This window comes from Carcharhinus amblyrhynchos, chromosome 24, assembly GCF_965287045.1.
Source record: "Carcharhinus amblyrhynchos chromosome 24, sCarAmb.v2.hapA, whole genome shotgun sequence".
NCBI lineage: Eukaryota > Metazoa > Chordata > Chondrichthyes > Carcharhiniformes > Carcharhinidae > Carcharhinus > Carcharhinus amblyrhynchos.
The window spans coordinates 39,053,704-39,075,456 of NC_137347.1; the positions used below are offsets into that span (position 1 = coordinate 39,053,704).

At 46.0% G+C, this 21,753-nt stretch overlaps 1 protein-coding gene across 1 annotated transcript in view; it reads right to left on the reverse strand.

The window, feature by feature from the left end:
- The window catches only part of nkain1 (sodium/potassium transporting ATPase interacting 1), a 552,359-nt gene that overhangs the window by 34,617 nt on the left and 495,989 nt on the right, over nt 1-21,753 (reverse strand). The window contains exon 5 of the mRNA XM_080211300.1: nt 6,436-6,496. Within this exon, the coding sequence (XP_080067426.1) occupies nt 6,436-6,496 (61 nt within the window). The remainder of the gene's footprint in view (nt 1-6,435; nt 6,497-21,753) is intronic.

Here is a 21,753-nt window from a genome sequence, read left to right on the forward strand (position 1 = left end):
TGGTACTGATTTTTTAAATTCTTCATCAAGTGGTTTCATCCCCTTCCCCATCTGGACCATTCCTCAATCAGAGGGCAAGGCTGTGACCTGCTCTTGACTTCCTCCCACACTTGTGTGTAACCAGCTGTCAGAGTAAGTGGTTAATCAGTAGATATCAAGTGTACAGAAATGCACATGGGGGAGAGTCAAAGGATGAGGGAGATACTGAGGAGAGCTACCAGATTAATTGTGCTACCCTCTTGGTGCTGGAGTTTTACAATCTCTTTATCCTTCCATGACAGGACTTCTTCTGAGTGCTCCGGTTTCCTCCCACACTCCAAGGGTGTGTGGGTGAGGTGGATTGGCCATGCTATATTGACCCTTAGTGTCAGGGGAATTATCAAGGTAAATATATGGATTATTGGGGTAAATACATGGAGATACCAGGACAGGGCTTGGGTGGGATTGTTGTCGATGCAGACTTGGTGGGTCAAATGGCTTCCTTTAGCACTATAGATTTTATGATTCTATGACAGGTCACACAGCACGAAGCAAAGTATAATCCAGCACAGAAGATGATTATTTTCTCTTTTGTGCCTATACCAGCCCTTTGACAGAGAAAGCACACAGTTCTGTGGCAATTTTAAAAATTCATTTATGGGATGTGGGCATCGCTGGTTGGGCCAGTATTTATTCCCATCCCTTACTGTCCTCCACTTCAGAAGGCGTTTGAGAGTCAACCACAGTGCTGTGGGTCTGGAGTCACATGTAGGCCAGACCAGATTTCCTTCCCTCAAGAGCATTAGAGAACCAGATGGGTTTTTACGACAATTGATAATGGTTTCATGGTCCTCAGTGGATTCTTAATTCCAAATTTTTATTGGATTCAAATATCACCATCTGCCATGGTGGGATTAGAACCCGGGTCCCCAGACCTTGCCCCAGGATCACTGGATTAGGAATCCAGTGACAATACCACTACTCCACCGGCTCAGTGGGCTGGGTTTCATTCCTTGGAATTCCTTCCTTAAACATCACCACCACCAGCCCAACACCACCGCCACCCCCCACCCTCACTCCCCTCCAAACCAAGCTCTTTGAACAAACCTTTGCATCTCCTGTCCTAACATCTCCTTATGCGGCTCAGTTCAACCTTTGTCAATTGTCCCCATGGAACATTAAAAGTTGCTACAAAAATGCAGGATGTTGTTGAGTGGAAATGTCAGGGATGATTTCCTTGCAACTTACAAATGCTAATTTCAGAGACAGATGCAGCAAAGCCATAAGGGTGGGGTAAGGTGCTCAGGATACTTGGCTTGTTAGTGATGGGAAGCCTCCAGAACCCCAGTAATTAACGTCTGCGCACTGTGTGGCAGAGGGAGAGTAAAGCAATTAATTTATCTCGTTAATTGGACTGTTTGTGGTGAGGCAGTGGAGTTGGGTCTAGGCAGCAGTTCTACAAGCTAAAAATGGAATGGTGGAACTTAGTGACACCTCTCAGGAATACTGTCGAGAATTCAATAAATAGCCTGCCACTTAACTGCTGAAACAGGTGACAACCTCCAGAGCTTGTATTTATAAAGGTCCTACCGTACTGAATGATACACGCTGGAATAAATCTCCCAACGTGTTCCCATATCAATGGATTTCATTCGTAACACTGGACCCAGAATCCTGCCTCAACTGACATTAATTGACACCACTTAAATGTTAGTGTGGCTCAGTTATCTCCGTGTCGGAAGGTTTGCCTGATTCTGGTATTTGAGTAAATAGTCCAGGCTTTCTCTGCCAAGCGCTGAGCGAGTGCTACACTGTTATTCAGGCTGAATATTCGATTAGACCCGATGGATGGCTGAGCATTCTTCCAAACGGAAAAAAGCAGGGATTTCTCACAGTGTCTTAGGCAGCGCTCTGTTGGTGGGATCACGCTGTGCACAAAATGGCTGCATAACAAAAACTCTGAGATAGCGAGGTCCGAGTGTCCTGGTACATAAATCAGGAAATGCTAGTCTGCAGGCACAGCAAGGGATCGGAAAGGGAAACGGAATGCTATTGTTTATTGCAAGGGGAATGGAATATAAAATTGGGGATGTTTTGTTATGGTTGGTGGGACCCCATCTGGAGTACTGTGTGTAGTTTTAGTCTTTTTATTTAAGAAAGGGTTTAAATGTGAGTTCACAGAAGGTTCATTCCGCTGATGCCTGAGATGCTGGGGGGATGGGGGTTGGGGGTGGGATTATCTTACAAAGAAAAGGTTGGACAGACTGGACCAGAACCATTGGAGTTTAGAGGTGATCTTAGAATCAGAGAATCCCTTCAGTGCAGAAGGAGGCCATTTGGCCCACTGAGTCCACACCAACCACAATCTCACCCAGGCCCTATTTCCATCACCCTGCATATTTACCCTGCCAGTCCCCTGACACTAGAGTCAATTTAGCATGGCCAATCAACCTAACCCATGCATTTTTGGACTATGGGAGGAAACAGAGCACCTGGAGGAAACCCACACAGATATGGGGAGAATGGAGACAAACTCCACATAGATAGTGACCCGAGGTCAGAATTGAACTCGGGTCCAGGGCTCTGTGAAGCAGCAATGCTAACCAGTGTGCCACCGTGCTGCCCCTATCTTATTGAAGCAAATAACATCCTAAGGGGGCTTCACAGGGAGGATGCTGTTTCCCCTTGTAGGAGAGACTACAACCAGGGGACACAGTTTAAAAACATGGGGCCTTCCATTTAAAAAGGAGATGAGGAGACTTTTTTTTCACTCAGAGGGTTGATGGTCAGTGGAATTTTCTTCCCCAGAGGGCAGTGGAGGCTGGGTCATTGAATATCTTTAAGGCAGAGATTTACAGTAAAAGCAAATTCAGGTACTATGAGGGAGAATTTAACATGGTCAACACACTTAACCAGCACATCTTTCAGACTGTGGGAGGAAACCCACGCAGACACAGGGAGAATGCGCAGACTCCGCACAGACAGTGACTCAAGCCAGGAATCGAACCTGGGTCCCTGGCACTGTGAGGCAGCAGTGCTAACCACTGTGCCATTTGTATACAAATTTACAACACAACCTTTTGAACTAGAGGTATTGCTGATGTTGGGTCATGTTGTATTCTGGGAAATTATGGGTGTGAATCATTTGAAGGTTTAATGTACGCCTTGCTTCTTTCAAACATGCAGTTAGTTAGGAGTCGAGAAGGCTGAGTGGAGATGGGACAGAGAGCTCTGAACAGAGTAGATGTGGGGAAACTGTTCTCACTCACAAAAGAATCACGAATGAGAGGGCAAAGATTGAAAGTAATTGACAAAAGAAGCAAAGGTGACACGAGGGAGAATATTTTCACGCAGCGTGTGTTTGGGGTGTGGAATAGTCTCCCTGAGAGTGAGGTGGTTCAATTGAAGCACTCGAGAGGGAATTAAACTGTTACCTGAAAAGGAGGAATGTGCCAGGTTGCGGGAGAACGTGGGGAATAGCGCTAAGTGAACCGGACAGCAGGTACTGGAGCAGCTGAATGGCCTCCTTCAGCACCGAAACAAGCCTGTGATTATTGTAATATGGTGTGGAGATGCCAATGTGATTGCAGCATGGTGTTTGGGGTGCAAGTCTTTGCAGGTACTTAAGATTTGATTGTCTGTAAGGACTTGCATTCCAACCATTATTTTACAAATTGAGTTTGTGTCTTTACCTGCCCTGTTTGTGAGCAGAACTCTCACTCACCTGATGAAGGGACAGCGCTCCAAATGTTTGTGGCTATTGCTACCAAATAAACCTGGTGGACTTTAACCTGGTCATAGAAATCATAGAAACCCTACAGTGCAGAAAGAGGCCATTCGGCCCATCAAGTCTGCACCGACCACAATCCCACCCAGGCCCTATCCCCATATATTACCTGCTAATCCCTCTAACCTACATAACCTGGGACACTAAGGGGCAATTTAGCATGGCCAATTAACCTAACCCGCGTACCTTTGGACTGTGGGAGGAAACCGGAGCACCCAGAGGAAACCCACGCAGACACAGGGAGAATGTGCAAACTCCACACAGCCGGGAATCAAACCCAGGTCCCTGCAGCTGTGAAGCAGCAGTGCTAAACAGTGTGCTACCGTGCCACCTTGTTGTGAGACTGCTGTTGGTGTTCTGAGACTTCTTATTGTATTATTGTAATAGTCAAGCATTTTGTTATATTGCCCTCTCTGCTGCCCCCTCTATTGGGAAGGTGTAAATTAAGTTGGTTTAATAATAGCTACGAACAGTTAAGCGTGTATTAGCCATACTCGGTGTAATACACAACACAGTTGCTGCTTATATTTTCACGTTTCTATCTTGTGGAAATATTTCAGTTGATGTAATTGGAGTCATTGTGTGAGAAGGTCAGGCTGCGTTGACAGACTCTGAAAGTCTGATAAAAGCAACAATCTGCATTCGAAAAAAGAAACATAAGGCTGGAATTCTCTGACCACTCATGCCGATGGGATTCTCCGATCCCACTGCAGTGAATGGAGATTTGGTGGCGCGCCAAATTCTCTGTCCTTGCTTGCAGTGGTGGCGACATGTGAATGTAGGAGAACTCCAGCCATTATACGAGATTGCAGAGGGATCTGGGTGTCTGAGCACGAAGCGCAAAAGGTTAGTAAATAAAGTAATTAGGAAAGCTAATGGAATGCTATCATTTATTGTGAAGGGAATTGATCACAAAAGTATGAAGTTATACAGGGCATAGGTAAGAGGCACATGTGGAGTTGTTAATTATTTGTTCATGGGATGTTGGCTGGCTGGGCTGACATTTATTGCCCATGTCTGAGGGCATTTAAGAATCAAGAGAATTGCTGTGGCTCTGGAGTCACATGTAGGCCAGGCCGGTGAGGATGCTGGATTTCCTAAAGGACATCAGTGAACCAGATAGGTTTCTCTGACAATCAACAATGGTTTCATGGTCATCAGTAGATTCTTAATTCCAGATTTTTATTGAATTCAAATTCCACTATCTGACATGGTGGGATTTGAACCCAGGTGCCCAGGACATTATCCTGGCTCTCTGGATTACTAGACCAGTGACAATACCACTACATCACAGCTTCAGGCAAGATGTAGATGTGTTGGATGCAGTTCAGAGAAAATTTACTGTAGACTGAGTGGTCATGTGGATGCTGGGATGGTGGGGCCACATGTTGGGAGCGTGGGAGTTCTCCTCTGGGTGTGGGCAGACACATAGCGTGTTAAGAGCTGCGCAGCATTCTCAAGAAACCCCTATTGCTGTTAGTCCCTGGTTGCCAGTTATTGCAACCCAATACTTCTACATTTACTAGACTAATATCTGGAATGGGTGGGCTGCCTTCTGAGGAAAAGTTGGACAGGCTGGCTCGTATCCACTGGAGCTTAGAAGAGTCAGAGGTGACATGAATGGAATATGTAAGATCTTGAGGGGTCCTGACAGGGTGGATGTGGAAAGAATGTTTTTCCTGGTGGGAAAATCTAAAACTGTGGGGGTCACAGTTTAAAAATAAGGGATCATCCATTCAAAACAGAGATGAGGAGAATTCTCTTCTCTCAGAGGAATGCACATCTTAGAACTCTCTTCCTGAAAAGGTGGTGGAGGCAGAGCCTTAGAATATTCTTAAGGCAGAGATAAATAGATTCTTGATTAACAAAGGGGTGAAGGATGGGTGGCAATGTGGAGATGAGATTACAATCAGATCAGCAAATATCTCATTGAAGGGCAGAGCAGGCTTGAGAAGCCTACTTCTTGTTCAAATGTTTGTATGTTGCATAACACCTTTAATCATTCATTACCTTTGAGGGAATTGCTGCCTCAAAGTGTTGCTTGTGTATTAGAAATTGGGGAGGAATTTGAACCTCACCCATGCATTGAGAAACTGATAGGATTTTGAACTGGCCTTGTCTGAGAATACTGCCTTTTTTTATTCATTCATGGGACATGGGCATTGCTGGCTGGCCAGCAGTTATTGCCCATCCTGAGTTGCCCGAGAGCAGTTGAGGGTCAACCACATTGCTGTAGCTCTGGAGTCACACATAGGTCAGAACAGGTAAGGATGGCAGATTCCCTTCCCTCAGGTACATAAGTGAAGCAGATGGGTTTTTCCAACAATCAACAATGTTTCATGATTATCAAATCCTTAATTCCAGATATATTTAATGGAATTCAAATTCCACTATCTGCCGTGGTGGGATTCGAACCTGGGTCCCCAGAACATTAGCTGACTTTCTGAATTAATAGTCTAGCGACAATGCCACTAGGCATCACCTCCGTGCACCATCTGTGGCGAGCATTATTAGTTGGTGAGGGTGGTGGTATAACTGATGCCCTCCCCCCCCCGATCCAATAGGCTTCCTGACAAGAGAGTGAATTTACGATTGTCCCCGTGGTGTCCCCCCCCTCAGTGTTACTAAAGGCTATGGTTCATCCAGTGAGAAATATTCCAGATACTTACAGCTGTCTTCCTCCTCCATAAAGACTTTGCTGACGTAACACGCGTAGACAAACCCGCTGAGCTGCAAAAGAACAAAAAGAGCAGAATTCATTATTCACTAATTCAACTTCTCCCCTCGATACAAGACTGGGGTACAAATCCCATCTCCCCTCAGTGGCCATTCTGCAGTGAGCTAGGCTGAGAGTTTTGGCAAGCTATCTGAACTTCCCAATAGTTGGTGGTGGGCATTGGGTATGGGGTTGTGGCCTCAATGAATTATCATAGAACCCTTACAGTGCAGAATGAGGCCATTTGGTCCATCGAGTCTACACTGACTCTCTGACAGAGTGGCCGGAATTTTACCACCCCACCCACCACGAGAATCGGAGCGGAAAATGGGAAGGTCCATTGACCTTGGGCAGGATATTTACGGTTTTGGGATGAGTGAGGCCCAATATCTTACCCATGCCCTCTCCCTGCCCTATCCCCATAACCCACACATTTACCATGGCTAATTTCCCTAAACTACACATCTTGGGACACTCAGGGACAATTTAGCATGGCCAATCCACCTAGCCTTTATTCATTTGTAGGACACGGGTGTCGCTGGCTGGCCAGCATTTATTGCCCATTCCTAGTTGACCTTGGAGGGCGGTTGAAAGTCAACCACATTACTGTGGTTCTGGGGTCAGATACAGCCCAGACAAAGTAAGGATGGCAGCTTTCCTTCCCTAAAGGACATTGAGGGATCCATTTTTGGACGGTGGGAAGAAACCGGAGCACCTGGAGGGAATCCACGCAGACATGGGGAGAGTGTGCAAACTCCAGACAGACAGACAGACACCCAAGGTCAGAATTAGTGCTGTGAGGCAGCCATGCTAACCATTGTGCCACCGTGACGCCCCCTTACGATGAAGATTCTGGCAGCTTTTGGCCCTTTTCTGCTCGGTGTAACGGTCTCTAATCATTGCGAAGACCAGCAGAGAGCAGCAAAGAAACCACGTCACCCGAGGGAGAAAAATTTTAAATATGTTTCAATCCAAAGTAATGTGTTTACATTTGCACGGCGAGTTATAAACTGAATTTCAAATCAGCTAAATGATGATTCCTGAACAGTTATTTATGCAACTAAAGTCATATCTACAGACCAGCAGCACATTACAAAAACTTTTTGTTACAGAAAATGTCATTAACCATCACAAAGTAGAATGGGATGATTCTTAAGGTTTGCCTCTGGCATGTATAATAAACCCAAAAACTCGAAGACAAATCTTAATATCCTGAATATTAACTAATCTTCTTTTCTTTGTTTTATTCATTTCTTTCCACGCACGAGAAAATACTGGTTTCTTCCTTTATTTATTTACATTTTTAGCAGATTAGGAGTCAATGTATCCATTGTTTAATATTTGCAGACACGCACTGGGAGAATTGTGCTGGATTTGCATTGATGGTACTGCCAATGTTTTGGGCTGGCAGTGTAATAACAGTCGGGAATTCTACAGCTCAATAATGCCTCCATCATCAGAGCAAATATCTCATCTGAGTAGGTGACACACAACACATGGCTCACTTTGTGGCATACTTATCACTGAGGCACGCAGGCTCTTAGTTCAAATCCCACCTTACAACTCCAGCTCAATCCCTGCATCGCCACGGATGCCGTTCCTGGAATCCTGCAGTGCAGAAGGAGGCCATTCGGCCTATCGAGTCCGCACTGGCCACAATCCCATGTATTTACCGTAACTAGCCCCCCCGCAATTAAAGCGCAATTTAGTGTGGCCAGTCCATCTATCCTGCACATCTTTGGACTGTGGGAGGAAACTCACGCAGACACAGGGAGAATGCGCAAATTCCACACAGACAGCGACCCAAGGCTGGAATTGAACCCGGGTCCTTGACACTGTGAGAGGCAACAACTGTGCCACCATCCCTCATTCGAGGGCCCTCTTCACGCCTGATGCCAGATGCTTGCATTTCTCGCCATACAATCCAACACCTGGTGCAATGTCAAATGGAAGCGTGGTCCATGACGTCACGCTGGTAGGGCAAGGCCAGATAAACGTCTGGAATCTTGAGATCGGGAATCTCTGATAACAAAGACAGAGGCCACACTTGTGAAAATCCCTCCACGCGCACATGGATAATCCCACCCCATGCTCCCCCTCCTCCCCACAAAATCAGGACTCACCACCGCCAAACCCTCCCCTCCCACCCTCCACTCCTGGCTCTGTCCCTCTGACACTGCCTCCTCGCAGTGGGATGTTAGTAGCATGTTAAAATATTGAAGTGAGTTTCCCAGCCTTCCGAATCCATAACTTCCTGCCCAAACTCAACGGACCTTCCCAATGTCCACTCCGATTCCCGTGGTAGGCGGCAGGGTAGTACAATTCCAGCCACTCTGTCAGAGAGTTGGTGCAGACCCGATGGGCTGAATGGTCTCCTTCTGCACTCCAAGGGTCTATGATAATTCAAAGGTTACATCACTCTCGAGGATGGGGGAATGGGGGAGGGCGGGAGTGAGGGGCGGGCGAGGGTGGGCAAAATCGGAAATCAAATCATGCTGGTGAGATTCGCGTTCTCCAGTGACTTGCGTCCACCTCGCTATTTACATTCATGGCGAACATGGACACAAAATTCCCCAACCAGCGTCAGCTGTGGCTCAGTGGGTAACTCTCTCGTCTCTGAGTCAGAAGGTCGTGCGTTCAGGTCTCACTCCAGAACTCAAGCACAAAATCAGGGCGGTGGTTCCAGTGCCGCACTGAGGGAGCGCTGCACTGACAGAGGTGTCACTTATCAAATGAGACTGAACTCCCGGTTGCCCTCTGAAGTGCATGTTAAAGCTCCTATGGCAATATTTCGAGTAAGTATTAGAGAATTATTCCCACTGCGCTCTCCAATATTTATCTGATTGCCTGAAGTGAATGTTCCCATTTCACCAAAACAGAAATGTTATCTTTGCGAAAATGCCGTGGCAACAGTGACTGCATTTCGAAAATATCTGAAATGCGTTTTGACGCATCCTGTGTTGGTGAAATGCGTTCTACAAATGTAGTTTCCATTACCGCAAGATTCAAAGGAGGTCAAGTAGTTCTTTCCTGGCCAATAATCCTTCCATCAGCGAATCCTGGTGGTGGGATTCACTCATTAATGAGGTTTCTTAGGGCAGCACGGTGACATGGTTAGCACTGCTGTCTCACAGCACCAGGGACCTGGGCTCAATTCCCAGCTTGGGTCACTGTGTGGAGTTTGCACGTTCCCCCCATGTCTGCGTGGGTTTCCTCCAGGTGCTCCGGTTTCCTCCCACAGTTAGCAGGATGTGCTGGTTAGGTACGCTGGCTGTGCTAAATTCTCCCCCAGTGTACCCAAACAGATGCTGGAGTGTGGCGACTAGGGGATTTTCACAGTAACTTCACTGCAGTGTTAATGTGAGCCGACTTGTGACATTAATAGATAACCTATAACTTTTTTAAAAGTAGTCAATGAGCTCATCGCCGCTGCCTGTGGCTGTGGTTCTGAACCATTTATAAACTACAGCACATCCCTGTAAAAAAATCATTGACACACACACATCCTACTTTCTCTGAATTGCTCTTTAGCAAAGGAGTATCTGGGCCAATTTTTAACAGGCGTTCACCATCAGAGAGAAGAACAGCGCAGACAGAAACTCCATAGAGATTTGGGAAACACAAAGAATCAGGAATGGTTATGACAAGTTCATCCACTTTGCTGGTAAAAGAGAGGGCAGCACGGTGGCACAGTGGCTCGCACTGCTGCCTCACAGTGCCAGGGACTCGGGTTTGATTGGGTCACTCTTTGCACGTTCTCCCCGTGTCTGTGGGGGTTTCCTCTGGGGGCTCCGATTTCCTCCCACACTCCAAAAGATGTGCCGATTAAGTGCATTGGCCACGTGAAATTCTCCTTCAGTGTAACTGAAGAGGCGCCGGAGTGTAGCGACTTGGGGATTTTCATTAAGAACATAAGAAATAGGAGCAGGAGTAGGCCATCTAGCCCTTCGAGCCTGCCCCGCCATTCAATAAGATCATGGCTGATCTGAAGTGGCTCAGTTCCACTTTCCTGCTTTCTCCCCATAACCCTTAATCCCCTTGCCTACCAAAAACCCATCTACCCGCGTCTTAAATATATTTAGCGAGGTAGCCTCCACCACTTCAACGGGCAGAGAATTCCAGAGATTCACCACCCTTTGAGTGAAGAAGTTCCTCCTCAACTCCGTTCTAAACTGCACCCCCCCTTATCTTGAGGCTGTGCCCTCTAGTCCTGCTGTCCTTTCTGAGCGGGAAGAACCTCTCCACCTCTACCCTATCCATCCCTTTCATCATCTTATACGTCTCAATGAGATCCCCCCTCATCCTTCTAAACCCTAACGAGTACAAGCCCAGTCACACTGCAGTGTTAATGTAACCCTGCTTGTGACATTAATAAATAAACTTTAAAGGAAGTTGGGAGGCTTTCCCCTCAGAACAGAAAACATTAAAGTAAGATCTAACAGAGGTGTTCAAATCTCAAATGTATTTGTATAGTAATTAATGATTCCAGTAACTTATTCCAGTTCTGGAAAACATCAGGGCTGGAATTTTCTGGCATTCACGACAAGCGACACTGGAGAGTTCTGGCACTCAACCAAATCTCCCTTCACTGCAGCGGGACTGGAGAATCCTGCTGGTGTGAATGGGCAAAATAATCTGCCCCAGATTTAAGGAAATCAGCAAAAGTACTAGAGATGGCACGAGGAAACTTTTTTTCGCAACAGAAACATTCTTTTTCCAATAGCCATTGCAGAGCTGTTGTGATCTGGAATGTGCTGGCTGGTTGGGTGGCAGAAACACATTCCATCATAACTTTCAAAAGAGAATTGAATAAATACTTGAATGGAAAAAAACGGTGCTCTGGGGAAGGAGTAGGGCAGCGGGATTAATTAGATAATTCGTTCAAAGAGCAGTCATGGATATGTGAGACTAGATATAGCCTCCTCCTATGAAAATATGATTCTGCCCACTCTAATTCCACTTCCCTGTCATTTTCACACATCTTTTCATCCTTTCTTCCAATTACACATCTAATTCCTCTTTTAAGCTTCTGATCCACAGACATTAATGACACTGATCCACTGGCAATGGAGAGCCCATTGTGCCTCTGCTGTGTCTTTCTTGCCAGAGTGCATGTCCTGTTCTCTCCCCATCTCTTAGCATCTCTTGTCTATTTTAGTGCACGATTAAACTTCTTAAACAACCGGCTTTCAGCGAATCAGTTTTGCCTGTCTGGGATTAATCCTTGCATTTTCAAATGCTTACTTTTGCAATATTTTTCTACTTTCTGCCTCAATCATTGCTTGCGTGAACATACCAAATCGGAGCAGAACTGGGCCATTCAGCCCGTCAAGTCTGCTCTGCCACTCAATAAGATCGCATCCAACCTGTTTGTGTTCAGTTCCAAATTCCCCATCTACCCCCCTCCCCCAACAACCCCCTCCACTCACATTATCTGCGTCTTTAAGACTTGAATAGCAGGTTAGCTGCAAAGACTTACATTCTAATTAGTATTCTGTAAACTGTGTGTATCTTTATACGCCTTTCTCTGACCAGAACCTTCCACACACCTGACGCAGGAATACCGTTTCCGAAAGCTTGTGGAATTACTATCAAATAAACTAGTTGGACTTAAACCTGGTGTTGTGAGACTTCTTACTGTGTTTACCCCAGTCCAACACCAGCATCTCTACATCTATACAAGAAAACAAGATACTATCGAAGGAGATCCATCAAAGATACCAAAAGACAATACAGGACCAAGCTAGAGTCCCAGGCTAGCCACACTGACCCCCATTGACTCTGACGAGACAGAGTACAGGAATGAGATAGAGAATCTGGTGAACTGGTGGAATGACCACAATCTCTTAATGTCAACAAAATGAAGGTCTACAAGATGAAGGCATGTAAAATTGCTGGCTCTAATGCACCCCTCTCTGATGAGCTCAATGCATTCTACACCTGTTTTGAGCAAGTGCTCGGTGAGACCATGCCCTCCACCCCGGAAGCCTCGGCCAAACCTGTATCCGAGGCACCATCACAGACGTTGGAGCAGCTTTCTCGAAGGTCAACTCACGGAAAGCGACTGGCCTGCTTGAGATACGTGGACCAGCACTCAGATCCTGAATGGATAGCTGGCGGGGGGATTTGCAGAAATCTTTAACCTCTCCTTACAATAAACTGAGGTCCCTATCTGCATCAGGAAGATGACCATTATCCCGGTTCCAAAGAAAAGCCAGGCAGTGTGCCTTAATGACTATCGTCCAGTGGCTCTGACATCCATCATTTGGAAATGCTTCGAAAGGCTCGTCATGGTACAAATCAATTCCAGCCTCCCGGACTGCCTGGGTCCACTGCAGTTCGCCTATCACTGCAACAAGTCCACACAGCAGACACCATCTCCCTGGCCCTGCACTCAACCCTGGAACACCTAGATAACAAAGACTAGAGGATACAGCTCAGCCTTCAACATCATTATCCCGAAGAAACTCATGTCCAGACCCCTTGGCCTGGGCCTCGGCTCCTCCCTCTGTGACTGGGTCCTGAACTTCCGAACCTACAGACCACAATCAGTAAGGATAGGCAATGACACCTCCTCCACGATCATCCTCAACACCGGTACCCCACAAGGCTGTGTCCTCAGCCCCCAACTATACTTCTTATACACCTATGACTGTGCAGCCAAATTCCCCTCCAACTTGATTTACAAGTTTGCTGATGACACCGTTGTAGTGAGTCAGATCTCAATGACAAGACAGATTACAGGAATGAGATAGAACATAAGAACATAACATAAGAACATAAGAAATAGGAGCAGGAGTAGGCCACCTAGCCCTTCGAGCCTGCCCCGCCATTCAATAAGATCATGGCTGATCTGTCGCTGCTCAGTTCCACTTTCCCGCCCTCTCCCCATAACCCTTAATCCCCTCTCTTATCAAAAACCCACCAACCTGCATCTTAAAAATATTTAGCGAGGCAGCCTCCACCACTTCAACGGGCAGAGAATTCCAGAGATTCACCACCCTTTGAGTGAAGAAGTTCCTCCTCAACTCTGTTCTAAACCGCCCCCCTTTTATCTTGAGGCTGTGCCCCCTAGTCCTACTGTCCTTTCTGAGTGGGAAGAGTACCTTTAATTCCATTCCCAGCTTCTTATACTCCCTCCCCAGATCCTCAGTTTGCATTTTGCCTACGTCGTCGGCACCCACATGTACCACAACGACCGGATTCGCACCCTCCCACTCCAGGTTCCTCTGCAGCCCAGATGCGACACCCCAGACCCGAGCACCAGGCAGACAACACACCCTTCTGTGCACTTTGTCATTGGTGGAATGACCACACTCTCTCTCTCAATGTCAACAAAATGAAGGAGATAGCCATTGACTTCAGGAAGTGTAGTGGATGGAGGGCATGTCCCTGCCTACATCAATGGGGATGAAGTAGAAATGGTCGAGAGCTTCAAGTTTTTAAGTGTCCAGATCACCAACAACCTGTGTTGTTCCCCCCATGCTGACAATTTAATTAAGAAAGCCCACCAACACCTCTACCTGGTCAGAGGCTAAGGATATTTGACATGTCAGCTATGACTCTCACCAACATTTACAGATGTACCATAGAAAGCATTCTTTCTGGTTGTATCAAACTTGGTACGGCTCCTGCTCTGCCCAAGATCGCAAGGAACTACAAAGGGTCGTGAATGAGGCACAGTTCATCACTCAAACCAGCCTTCCATTCACTGACACTGTCTACACTTCCTGCTGTCTCGGAAAAGCAACCAGCATAATTAAGGACCCCACACAGCCCGGACGTTCTCTCCTTCACCTCCCTCCTTCGGGAAAAAGATACAAAAGTCTGAGGTCGCGCAGCAACCGACTCAAGAACAGTTTCTTCCCTGCTGCCGTCAGACTTTTGAATGGACCTACCTTGCATCAAGTTGGTCTTTCTCTAGACTCTAATTATGACTCTAACACGACAGTCTGCACACTCTCCTTTCCTTCTGTATGTACAGTATGCTTTGCCTGTATAGAAACAATACTTTTCACTACACGGGTTGATGGGTTTTTGATAAGAGAGGGGATTAAGGGTTATGGGGAGAGGACGGGAAAGTGGAACTGAGCAGCGACAGATCAGCCATGATCTTATTGAATGGCGGGGCAGGCTCGAAGGGCTAGATGGCCTACTCCTGCTCCTATTTCTTATGTTCTTATGTTCTTATGAAAACACATGCACATGCATGCACACACACACACAAACACATAAACATGCAAACACACATGCATGCACGTGCACTCACACACATACAAGCACAAGCACACACACATGCATGCACATGCAAACACATTCACACACAAACACACATACACACGTGCGCACACACATGCACGTACACACACATGCATACACACAAGCTTTGTCTGTACAACACGCAAGAAACAATACTTTTCACTGTATACTAATACATGTGACAATAATAAATCAAATTGCATCAAAACACATGCACACACATACACACACACGTGTACACATACATGTGCACACATGCACACACAGACACACACACAAACACATATACATGCATGCGTACACACCCACACGTGCAAACACATCTTTGATTGAAAATCCCGCACCTTAACAACCTTTTATTTAACACACTCAGCAACACTCTGTGCAATCTGTTTCAAGTACCAACTAATTTTTATAATTTAAGCCACAGTCTGAAAGTGTTTTTCTTCTATTTCCTGAGAGCAGTCAACGAGAGGTGTTCGGAGGTTATCAGAAGTCTTTAGTTATCGGGTTGTGGTATCACGCTCACTGCTGGCAGCAATATCCTCAAATCCTAGGGATGCAGTGCAGCTCAAATTAATTCCATATTTCTGTCCGTTTCCTGAGTGTTTTGACTTACTGTTGGGGTGCAGCTCCACACGCACTGCTTATCCCCGGTCTCTTCTTCAAATGCTCATTAGTCACAAGCAATTTCTGACAGTGAGCTCAACAACTCGCTGCTTCTGCTGTAGATTCGACTAAAAACTGACAGCTCAGTGTGGTCTTCTTTCCAAATTCTCCACTGTTAACTCATCCGGAAAGTTTCAAGAGAAATAACAATTGGCAGAGGAGAATTTCCTACAAGTCTGAGTTGAAGCTGTGGAAACAATTTTACAGTTACTGGAGAATATCTCAATCAATCATCTGCCTTTTACCGAGGATGAAATGGCAAAGAACTAAGATGGGACAGGCAGAAAGGAAAGAGAAAGACCCTAATGCTTGACACCTGTAGGAAAGTGGTAGCACAATGCAATAGCAGACCCTGCTTGCTGTGAGAACAATTTCCCTCTTGTGTCATTCCATCATTCCAACCCCTAGGACAATATTGTGGTTAGGCAGGAAAAGGATGAAGCCAGCTTTAGACCAGGTCAGCCCATAACTGTGGAAGTTCCGGGCCTATGTTTCTCACGATGTAGCAGCACGGTGGCACAGTGGTTAGCACAGCTGCCTCACCGCTCCACAGACCTGGATTCAATTCCCAGCTTGGGTCATTGCCTGTGTGGAGTTTGCACGTTCTCCCTGTGTCTGCATGGGTTTACTCCGGGTGCTCCGTTTCCTCCCACTGTTCAAAGATGTGCCGGTCAGGTGGATTGGCCATGTTAAATTGCCGCTTAGTGTCAAGGGGGCTAGCTAGGGTAAATGTATGAGGTTATGTGGATAGGATGGGATTGTGGTCAATGCAGACTCAATGGGCCGATTGGCCTCCTTCTGCACTGTGGGATTCTATGATCTATGATTGAATTCTACGACCACATGGAATTCAACCATTCAAAAAAGTGGCTCAATGCCACCTTCTCAAAGGAAGTTAGAGATTGGCAACAACAATGTCCACTGCCAATGAATGAATAAAGAAGACCATTAATGATGGCACTGCAGAATGGGTTGGAAAGCACACCTGGGCTAGTTCCAGAGTACTCCAGATTTGATTCTGCTCAAACATATAAACACACAGGCAATCACAAAGCACACACACACTTTCTCATAAGCTTGATCCATACAAGAACCAAAATGATTGAAGTCAATTGCCAAAATCTTGTTGTCGTTTTCTCCTGTGGGATCTTACTGTCACGCTGATATTGCATCCCCACAGTAGGTTTCCCGGCAGCAAGGGGTGCGTCCAACGTGAAACCGCGTTGACAGCAATGGGAACATTAGATGCCACCACCAGCTGCCTCCTGTCACATTGAAACACATTGGGGTGAGGGAGGAAAATCCTGCTCATTAACTGAGGTTTTACTGTGCGCTTTCAGACTCCGGTCATGAGGCAAGACATTGTCAGATCAGATAAGGCTGCAGAAAACCTTTCCAAAGCAGCTAGTGGCTGCTTTCAGTGAGTGGACAGCATTCACTCTGCAACATAATCCCAACATCAGAACATATTGGAAAAACCTCTGAAAGTCAATGCCTGCAGCTGTGCATGTGTTAGTCTCATCAGAACAATAGGTATTACACCAACGCAAACTTCCCAGGCAGGAAAATTCTGCTGGTAGATCTCCCACTTTAGATTATCTCATCCACCTTCGAACATTCCCTTGAGGAACTTGCATTCTGAGGGGTTCCAATGAAAAGTATCTGGTACATGGCGGGCTGACCACAAGAATGGCGAGGTTCTTGGTCAGTGTTAGTTGTCTTATCAGGGACATAGTTGACTCCAGGCTCCTGGATTAGAAAGGGGAGGGACCTTGGTCATGGTCATCAGACACGAGGGTGCAATCAGCCTGTCTTCACTGATGGAGTGGCACTCGCTATCTGAATGCTGATTTGGAATGGGATAATGGAAGCTACCAGATGACTGGCAGCACCTAAGGAACCACAACTCACTGCTTCAGCAAGCTATGGAAGAAAAATGGGTTTGCTTAGTGGAGGGAGGGGAAGGGGGAGATAAGTGGACTTCTTGAGGCGATCCTATCGAATCAGCACAAGATGCCAACTGCGTGCGCCTGGAACATAACTTTGATATTTTGTATTTCACTCACTTCTCTGGAAGTGTCAGTTCATCCAACACTGATGCGAGTGGGAATGACAGTAATATTAAGTTAAATATGAAAGAGCTAACAGATTGCCCAGTGTGGATATGAACGATTAGAATCTTTCACCACTCCAGTTCTACAGCTTTCCAAAACCTATTGAAATGATTAAAAATGTCAGGTGGAAATGACTGAGTAAGGAGATCAGCCAGCCAATATTTGTTGTGTCAATCTAACTGAGGAAAGGGACTGAGCATGCTGTATCGTAAAGACATGGTAAGGTGGATTACTCACAGGAACTGTGCTTGGAAAGCAAGAAGAGAGAACTTGAGTGAGAGAGGTGGAATTATGACTTATTTATTTTAGCTCTAACAGAATATAGAAGAAAATAAGAAATAGGAACACGAATAGGCCATTGGGCCCATTGAATCTGTTCTATCACTAGATAATGTCATAGCTGATCTGATTGCAATCAGAATTCTGCTTTTCTAACAATCCCCATAATCATTGAAAAATCTGTCTAACTTGACCTTGAATATATTCAGTGGTCATGATGTGGGTATGCCGGCGTTGGACTGGCGTAAACACAGTAAAAAGTCTGACAACACCAGGTTTTAGTCCAACCTATTTATTTGATAATATACTCACTAGCTTTCGGGGTTACCCCCTTCGTCAGGTGAATGGAGAGTTCTGGCCTCAGACAGAGCATATAAAGCACAGACAGTTTAGAGATTACTGATTAAAATGCGAATCCTTACACCTAACCTGCTGTTCAAGACCTGAAGTGGCTGATAATGTGAGTGGAAGGAGCACTGATCACAGTTTAAAGAGATGTGTATTGTCTCCAGACAGTACAGTAAGTGAGGTTTTGCAAACCCAGGCAAGTCATGGGGGTTACAGATAGTGCGACATGAACCCAAGATCCCTGTTGAGACCGTCCTCATGTGTGCGGAACTTGGCTATCAGTCTCTGCTCAGCGACTCTGCGCTGTTGTGTGTCGTGAAGGCCGCCTTGGAGAATGCTTACCCGAAGGTCAGAGGCTGAATGCCCGTGACCACTGAAGTGTTCGCCAACAGGAAGGGAACAGTCTTGCCTGGTGACTGTCGAGCGATGTTCATTCATCCGTTGTCGTAGCGTCTGCATGGTCTCCCCAATGTACCATGCTTCGGGACATCCTTTCTTGCAACGTATCAGGTAGACAATACACATCTCTTTAAACTGTGATCAGTGCTCCTTCCACTCACATTGTCAGCCACTTCAGGTCTTGAACAGCAGGTTAGGTGTAAGGATTCGCATTTTAATCAGTAATCTCTAAACTGTCTGTGCTTTATATGCTCTGTCTGAGGCCAGAACTCTCCATTCACCTGATGAAGGGGGTAACCCCGAAAGCTAGTGAGTATATTATCAAATAAATAGGTTGGACTAAAACCTGGTGTTGTCAGACTTTTTACTATATTCAGTGGCCCAGCCTCCATGGTCTCTGTGGAAGAGAGTTCCAAAGACTCAGGACCCTCTGAAAGAAGAAATTTCTCCTCATTTCCATCTTCAATGGGTGACCTCTTATTATGGAGCTGCCCATCTTTGTTCTACTGAGCACCCTGCTTTGGAAATATATCGTCATTCCTTCACTGTCACTGGGTCAAAATCCCCCTCTAACGGCATTGTGCGTGTATCTACCTTCTCAAGAACAATTAGAAGACTAAGGAAATTTGGCATGTCAGCTCCAACTCTCACCATAGAAAGCATTCTTTCTGGTTGTATCACAGCTTGGTATGGCTCCTGCTCTGCCCAAAACTGCAAGGAAGTACAAAAGGTTACAAATGTAGCCCAATCTATCATGCAAACCAGCCTCCCATCCGTTGACTCCATCTACACTTCTTGCTGCCTCATCAAAGCAGCCAGCATAATTAAGGACCCCACACACCCCGGACATTCTCTCTTCCACTTTCTTCCATTGGGGAAAAGATACAAAAGTCTGAGGTCATGTACCAACTAATTCAAGAACAGCTTCTTCCCTGCTGCCATCAGACTTTTGAATGGACTTATTTTGCATTAAGTTGATCTTTCTCTACACTCTAGTTATGACTGTAACAATACATTCTGCACTCTCTCGTTTCCTTCTCTGTGAACGGTACGCTTTGTCTGTATAGCGCACAAGAAACAATATTTTTTATTGCATGTTAATACATGTGACAATAATAAATTAAATCAAATCAAATCAAATAAAGGGTGGGCAATAAATGCTGGCCGAGCCATAAAGGCTCACATCCTTTCAATAAATAATAAAAATGATACTGCAACAAAACATCCTCTCAACATATACCCAGTCAAGCCCCCCTCCCCTCCGCCCTCAGAATCTTATATGTTTCAATAACATCATCTCTCATCTTCTAAACTCCACTGGGTATGGGCAACATCTGTCCTGTGACTATCTATTCTCACCAAAGCTCACGCAATAACTGGTCAGAAGAAATGTTTGCAATCACTCTTTAAGCTGGTGTTATGATGGCCACAGAGGATCGTCAATAGCTCTCCCCATGGGACTAGTACAGTATGGGCTCCCCTATGGAGTGAGTGGAGGTTCACACAATAGGGAAAGAGCAGTGTTGGGTGGGAGTGGGAGAGGGATAGGTGAGGGGGAGCGCTCCATTCAGGCCAATAATCAAAGGATTCTGGGACTTGGTCTGTACATTGTAGCCACAGAAACAGTACTATAGGCACATTGTAAATAAAGGGTGTTGGTGATGAAGGACTGACCTCGGCGAGGTTATTACAACTGGCAATTTACCCAATGTGGTCTAGTCTCAATGTGATTCCTCCACATTAATCAGGAAACTGGACAGAACTGTCCTCTCTCCCTCACTTTTCAGATAGCATGTCCTAAGAGGGTGTTGGTAACCATGGCCTTCCATTTGATTTATGCTGGTCCGTGATGATGCTTTGTCAGGTACTGCAGTGATTTGCTATTGCCCTTTGCAGTGTGTCTGATCAGGAGACTCTCCTGTCCTTGTTATCAGGTAAGTTGGAAGAATTTACAGCCTGACCATCATCCTATCTGACCAGGAGTGCACCTTCCTTGGTCACCAAGCCTTGGAGCGGGACTTGAACGCAGAGTTTCTGAACCTGGGGCAGGGAGATGCCGGCATTGGACTGGGCTAAAACAGAAAGAAATCCCACAACACCAGCTTAAAGTCCAAACAGGTTTATCTGTAGCGAAAGCCACAAGCTTTCGGGACAGCCTGTCCCTTTGTCAGGTGGCTGGGTGCCCTGTTTATGATCAGCTACCTGATGAAGGGACAGGCTGTCCCGAAAGCTTGCGGCTTTTGCTACAAATAAACCTGTTTGGACTTTAAGCTGGCATTGTGGGATTTCTCTGTGTCAGAGTAAACTCAGCCTCAACCCAAAGTCTTGTGTCTGAGACGCAAGTATGCTGTTAACTCAACCAGAGGTTATAAGTCGCTGCCGCGGAGGACAGTTCCAGTATGAGGTGCCCAAAACCTAGCAAGGGACAGCACCTTCAGCCCAGGAGTGGGAGAATTGAAAAGTGATACAGTTGAGAGTAGGGAGACCAAACAGGGGAGAGAGAGAGAGATCGATATTGATGAAAAGGGAGCACATTGTCTCAATTGGGAGTGCTAGAGCAAGGATGGCATAGTGGCACAGTGGTTAGCACTGCTGCCTCACAACACCAGGGTCCTGGGTTCAATTCCAGCCTTGGGTTGCTGTCTGTGTGGAGTTTGCATGTTCTCCACGTGTCTGCGTGGATTTCCTCTGGTTTCCTCCCACAATCCAAAGGTGTGCGGGCTCAGTTGATTGGCCATGCCAAATTGCCCCTTAGTGTCAGGGGATTAGTGGGGTAAATACATGGAGTTACAGGTGGGATTGTTGTTGGTGTAAACTTGATGGTCCGAATGGCCTCCTTCTGCAATGTGGGGAATCTATGGGGAGGGAGTTTTCCCATCCTGCCTGCCATGGGAATCGTAGTGGGCAGGGACTGGGCCATGGAAACATCCGTTGACCTCGGGTGGGATTTTCCAGTTTTGGGGCGAGCATGGCTGGAAGATCCTGTTCAAAGTGTGTACGCATCTAAACAGCTTCCATTTCAGAGGGAATAATTTATTTGTGTATTTAACAGCAGTTTCTTGGAGGTACTACATGCTCGCTGTAAAACTTGTTAGCGTTTATGATATCAGTTGGTGAATTGATGACATATTTCATTGTTAAAGTATTCTGACTGCAAACTTCAGAATCCAGGGCCAATTTTCCTTTTAGTAAAATGTATGCTG